Genomic DNA, 6,211 nt, shown 5'->3' with positions numbered 1-6,211 from the left:
GCGGCGCGGGGGGAGCGCGGCGCGGCGGAGGGGGCGCGCAGCCACACGCGGCGGCGCGCAGCACCCCGCGCTCGGACTGCGAGCGGCGGCGAGGATGTGAGTGAGGAGCAGGCGGCGCCGCTCGCCACGCTGCTGCCGCCGCCGCTGCTTCTCCCGGGTTGCCACAGCTCCGCCGGCGCTCGGGGAAGCCGCCACTGTCGGGACCGAACAGCTCCGTGCGGGTGCCCCTGTCTTGCTCACGGCGGTGGATCGGCACGTACCGAACTGCGAGCTCACGAGGCAGCCGTGGCGGGTGGAAGGTGACCCCCCCATCTTCCTTCGTGCACCTCCGCCTCCTCCCGGAGGAGGAGCAGCAGCAGCGGAGAGCTAGAGAGCGCAGGGAAACAGAAGCGGCTAGAAGGCGACCCCCACCCAGCCCCCCGGAGAAGCAGTGGAAGTGTTTCCCACCCCACTGGGACAGCAGCGTTAGGACCAGGTAGAAGAAGCCATCTCCGGCAGCAGGAGTGAACTAAAAGCAGACGATCYCCTTTGCTGAAAGGGGCAACAGGATCAGGTACGGAGAGCCACCCCCCCCTGCAGCCCGGGGGGGAAGACTGAGCCAGCCCCTACCCCGGCGGCAGCAGCTCGGCAGCCAGCAGCACCATGTCCGCCGCGCAGGTGTCCTCGTCGCGGAGGCAGTCATGCTACCTATGCGATCTGCCCCGCATGCCCTGGGCCATGATCTGGGACTTCACGGAGCCCGTCTGCCGGGGCTGCGTTAATTACGAGGGCGCCGACCGCATCGAGTTCGTGATCGAGACGGCCCGGCAGTTGAAGCGGGCGCACGGCTGCTTCCAGGACGGCCGCTCCCCGGGCCCCCCGCCGCCCGTCGGCGTCAAGGCAGTGACGCTCTCCGCCAAAGAAGCGGCGGCGGCGGCGGCCCAGCAGCAGCTCAACCATGTGGATGCCGCCTCCAAGGCAGCCTCGGCGGGGCTGACCCAGTCCAGTCTGGATCGCTACGGGCTCAGCGCCGCCGCGGCGGAGCAGCGCAGCCGCTTCGAGTACCCGCCGCCGCCGGGCAGCCTGGGCAGCAGCCATGGCGCCCGCCTGCCCAACGGGCTAGGGGGGCCCAACGGCTTCCCCAAGCCGCCTGAGGACGGGCCGCCGGAGCTGAACCGGCAGAGCCCCAACTCTTCCTCCTCCTCTTCCTCCTCCCGTCGCGGGGCGCACGGGGGACTCGTGTCTGGCCTGCCCCCGGGGGCCGCCGGCGCTCAGATGAACGTGCCCCCCAACCTGCTGCCGCAGACGCTGCTGAACGGCCCCGCCGCCTCCGGCGTGGCGCTGCCCCCGCCGCACGGGGGCCTGAGCGGCCGCGGTGGCGGGGGTCCTCCCGCTCCCTCCGCCTCTTCTCAAGGGGGCACCTGCGGTGGCGGTGCCGGGGGAGGCGGCGGCTCGTCCTCTGAGGCTTGCGGCAAGCGGCCGGGCTCGGTGTCCAGCAGTGACCAAGAGCGGGAGCTGAAGGAGAAGCAGCGCAACGCGGAGGCGCTGGCCGAGCTCAGCGAGAGTTTGCGGAATCGGGCCGAGGAGTGGGCCAGCAAGCCCAAGATCGTGCGGGACACGCTGCTCACTCTGGCCGGCTGCACCCCCTACGAGGTGCGCTTCAAGAAGGATCACGCCCTGTTGGGCCGCGTCTTTGCCTTCGACGCTGTCTCCAAGCCGGGCATGGACTATGAGCTGAAGCTCTTCATCGAGTACCCCAGCGGCTCCGGCACCGTCTTCTCCAGCGCCTCCGGCGTGGCCAAGCAGATGTACCAGGACTGCATGAAGGACTTCGGCCGCGGCCTCTCCTCGGGCTTCAAGTACCTGGAGTACGAGAAGAAGCACGGCTCTGGTGACTGGCGGCTCCTGGGGGACCTGCTGCCCGAGTCTGTGCGCTTCTTCAAGGAGCTGGTGGGCGCCGACATGCTGCCGCAGCCCTACCTGGACGCCAGCTGCCCCATGCTGCCCACGGCGCTGGTGAGTCTCCCGCGGCCGGGGGCCGGGGCCGGCGGGGCGCAGGGCACGGCCGCCGCCTCTAGGGGACCTGGCGGTGGCGGCGGCGGCGGCGGCGGCGGGGCGATGCGCAAGAGGAAAGCCTCTCCTGAGCCCTCGGACTCGGCCGAGGGGGCTCTGAAGCTCAGCGACGAGCAGCAGCGGCAGCAGTGGATGGCCAGCCAGAGTGAAGCGCTCAAGCTCACCATGTCGGCCGGGGGCTTCGGGGCGGTGCACGGCGGAGGCCCCCCGCCGCCGCCGCCGCCACCCCTCGGGCCTCACTCTAACCGGACCACGCCACCCGAGTCCGCCCCCCAGAACGGACAGTCCCCTATGGCCGCGCTGATGTCGGTGGCCGACACGCTGGGCAATGCCCACTCGCCCAAGGACGGCAGCTCGGTGCACTCCACCACATCCACCCGCAGGAACAGCAGCAGCCCTGTGTCGCCGGCCTCGGTGCCGGGCCAGCGCCGTCTGGCCTCCCGCAACGGGGACATGAACCTGCAAGTGGCCCCTCCTCCCCCCAGCACCCACCCCGCCATGGACCAAGTGCACCCCCAAAACATTCCGGACTCCCCCATGGCCAACAGTGGGCCCCTGTGCTGCACCATTTGCCACGAACGCTTGGAGGACACCCACTTTGTTCAGTGCCCCTCTGTGCCCAGCCACAAGTTCTGCTTCCCTTGTTCCAGAGAGAGCATCAAGGCTCAAGGGGCGACTGGCGAAGTCTACTGCCCCAGCGGAGAGAAATGCCCCCTAGTCGGTTCCAATGTGCCTTGGGCATTTATGCAGGGCGAGATCGCGACCATTTTAGCTGGGGACGTTAAAGTGAAAAAGGAGAGAGACCCTTGAGTAAGAAATCAAATCCCTTCAGACTCCTGAAGATGTAGAATTGTGAATATAACAAACTGCAAAAGTTAGTCTTATGTATAGACATTATTTTCGTCGTATGTTTCTATATTTTGAAACAAAGGTATGTACTCTTCTTCATTTGAAGGATAGAGCTGGTTTTTGTTAAACAGAATATAATATTGTTTGGTTACTACATAATACCTGTTCTCATTTCTTTGGCAGTGTGTTGGCTAGGTACAAAGTTAATAGCCCTTAGCGATTACCTGCTGCTGGTGTGTATTTTTGTAAATGTATGCACTTCTCTGAAAGAAGAAGAAAAACACAAAAAAAAAGACAAAAAAAAAATTTTTTTGCCAAGGCCAGTGTTGATGCCTAAAAAATTGCTACAAAAATGGTGACAGCTTACGTTTTACAAGCCCTGAGTGTTAGTCTTTCACTTTATTTTTTTTTCGTTTTTGTTTTTTTGTTGTAAAACGGTGGGGTGGCTCTGGGGGGAGGGTGTTTTTTGTTGCAAGTTTGTAAGGAAAATGTTTCAGTTGGTTTCTATTGATCTGAACGTTTTTAATCTTCATGTGTTTTTTGTTTTTGCTTTTATTGATGCACGGATGCTTTTGAACAGTAGAGCAAAATGCTGTACATGARAAACATGCTCTGTTTGTCCTTTATACATTTCTGTAGTTAACAGAACACTGTAATGTGCCTTGGAGCTTAGTAAATTGTAATAAATTCAATTGATATTAATACTTCTTGAGTAGCAAGTTTTATTTTTCTCAGAGCTTAGGCAGTATGCGCAAGCCGTGTTGCCTTTTTRAAGGTCTCCATTATACCAAGAGTCTGCAGTTCGTTGTGATCATTGTGGCACTTGTATGCACATTTTCACTTATATGTAGTAAGATGATGATGTTGATGGTGTTATCAAACTTACTTAAAATCTTGGCACTGTGCCTATTTACATTTCACCTTTAATGTTGCAGTAACGGTTGCTGACTAAGCATTTTCTATTTACTGTTCCTGCATCTCATTTCCTCCTCCCTTCTCCTCCCCCCCACCAGCTCTCCAGCTGCAAGCTGTTTGCAATACAGGATGCATACGTTGCCTGCGCAATTTAATAAGGCTTGAGATTTAAAACGAAGCCCTCTTTTCACAAAAAAGACCCCTAGCATCACATGGTTAATACTTGTAGTTGATTTTTAAGAGTTGTTGTCCAAGTTTTTGACATTAGCCATAAACTCRTGATAAGGCAGGACTGTAGCTGGGGTAGCACGCAATAACAGCTTCTGCAGTTGGTGTTGTAGCTGGTGGGTAGCTACCCTATGTAGGCATTGGCTTTTCATTAATTGATGAGTTGTTCAGAGGCTTTATTGTGTTTTCAGATGAGGGAGCTTCCTTAAAGCACTGAAGTGAATGCTTTCTTTTTGGCAATGGTTATATGTGATACTTTGTATAATTAACTATTCTGTGTGACATTGGCATTTTCTAGAGATAGGGGATCAGTGTAATACCTGTTAAGTGATCAACAGGCAAAGTAAATACACAGGCCTCATGCTAGCTAGAAAATGCAAACAAACCTAATGTGAACTTTGTCCTTTCCAGTGAGATAGATGGAGGAAAGAGGGAAAAAACTGAAACAAAACCATCAGCATTGCAGAAATCCTTTGCAGTTTGACCAGCAGAACTTAGAGCTGCTCCAAATGCAACAGTGTCAGAGGTTATGAGGTCCTAGTTTTAATGAAGAGTAATGATCCCCACCCCCCAAAACCCCATAATTGTACAAAGGAAAGTCTGGATGGCATTTGGTATTTGGTCTTCATACATAGTTGATTTGTATTCCTGGTGGGAAGGATGGTAGAAGCCTTGAGACTATATGTTAGTGTGGCTACAGATCTTTGCTCTCTTGTATGGATGCACACTGGCTGTTTCATGTGTGTGGGGAGGGGTTGGTGGTTCCATTTGAGATTTAGTATTTGGCATCACTGTATCTGTGATTTCAGACAATGACTTTGTGTATATATATTTTTTTTTCCTGCCAAGTGGTACATCAGTGCTTAAAATTCTCCAAACATACTGTTYTTATGTAATGGAGCAGAGAAATAATGCAGAGAAAGAATGTTTTGAGTTAATTGTTAGATTCAGCCTATATGATTTAATTGTTGGATACAACATATTTTTTTTAGATTTGTACTGATTCTATTTTCAATTATTTCTAAGCATGCAATTCTCACAGAGCAGTTTATTTTTGAATTGTGACATGGACTAATACTGTAAGCTCATGACTGGCAGAGAAAAAAAAATTGTACACATGGTTGAAATTCAAGTTTAAACTTAAGGAGACGCAATATTCATCTATGAATTGCAACTGCCATTAAAAGAGAATAACTACTGGCTACTCTGCACTTAATTATGTTACACAAGTGTGAATACCCTGATTTATATAAACAGAACCATTCCTGTAATCTTGAAATCATTCATCAGTAGTTACAGCTAGAAAGAGACCAATTTGGTTTTTTTTTAAAATTTCAGATGATTTTTGAAAAGCTCTTATTTTTTGAAACATGGGCTCACTTTATGAGACTGAGCTATTTGATTTTTAGCAGGCAAAGGAAAGGTAAGGTGCAGTAGACATAGGTGGAAAATAGCTTGAAGTGAATTGTAATACTGCAGTTAATTAAAGTTAACTATAGCTATGGGGTGTTTGTTGTATGGATGTTTTTTGTAACCATGTGACCTTTTCTTTTACTCTGGCTCATTAAGCAGCCAGTCTGGGCATATTAGCCAGCATTTCTTTGAACCCACTCGATAGGTTTTTCTCTTTCTGAAGATGTCCACAGCTGACAAACAAGTTGTAACCTTTTTTCGAGGAGGAAAAGGGAGCTGCTGAGCGAGTCTCATGTACAGAGATTCAGCTGATTTCTGTATTTTACAGTAATGCTCTCATCCCCCATACTTGCCACTTATTTAAGGTACAGCCCAATGTTTGCTTGAATAAATGGTGTAAGTTAATTTATTTGTCCAGGTGGTCATTTATTATTGCGCTCTCATTCCTTCTTGTAATGGGGAAATATTTAAATGGTTTATTTTCCCAGGGAGGGTTGTTGTGTTTTGGTTTTTTTTTCCCAGTTAGATTATTCTTGACATTTCTTTTAATAGCCTTGTAGCCTATTTTCTTAGAAATGGGTTAGAACATGTGTGTCACTGGATGTTTGTTTTTTAAGCATTGGCAGCTGTGTGTGAGTTGGAGATAGAAGTGTTTGTGCAGTGAAGAGATGCTATGTCCATTTGGGGAAAATACTACACAGTTCCAACAGGAGCTTGAGTTTACCAATGGTAACTGGTGTAATTTAATACAAAT

At 51.9% G+C, this 6,211-nt stretch overlaps 1 protein-coding gene across 1 annotated transcript; it reads left to right on the top strand.

Annotated features, from left to right (window-relative positions):
• The first annotated feature begins 13 nt into the window (after window positions 1–13).
• On the top strand, window positions 14–3,603 carry IRF2BPL (interferon regulatory factor 2 binding protein like). The gene has a single exon (XM_057377796.1). It carries the CDS (start codon window positions 643–645, stop codon window positions 2,860–2,862), a length of 2,220 nt encoding a protein of 739 aa, XP_057233779.1. The 5' UTR covers window positions 14–642; the 3' UTR covers window positions 2,863–3,603.
• Window positions 3,604–6,211: the final 2,608 nt, after the last annotated feature.

The sequence above is a fragment of the Malurus melanocephalus genome, unplaced genomic scaffold (genome assembly GCF_030028575.1).
Source record: "Malurus melanocephalus ecotype Western Australia unplaced genomic scaffold, MMel_1.1 scaffold_0, whole genome shotgun sequence".
NCBI classification, from domain to species: Eukaryota; Metazoa; Chordata; class Aves; order Passeriformes; family Maluridae; genus Malurus; species Malurus melanocephalus.
This window is presented reverse-complemented; position numbering and strand designations above follow the sequence as displayed.

Bases quoted from the DNA above. Each gene is read 5' to 3' on its own strand.
- IRF2BPL (XM_057377796.1), top strand. From the start codon at position 643: ATGTCCGCCGCGCAGGTGTCCTCGTCGCGGAGGCAGTCATGCTACCTA.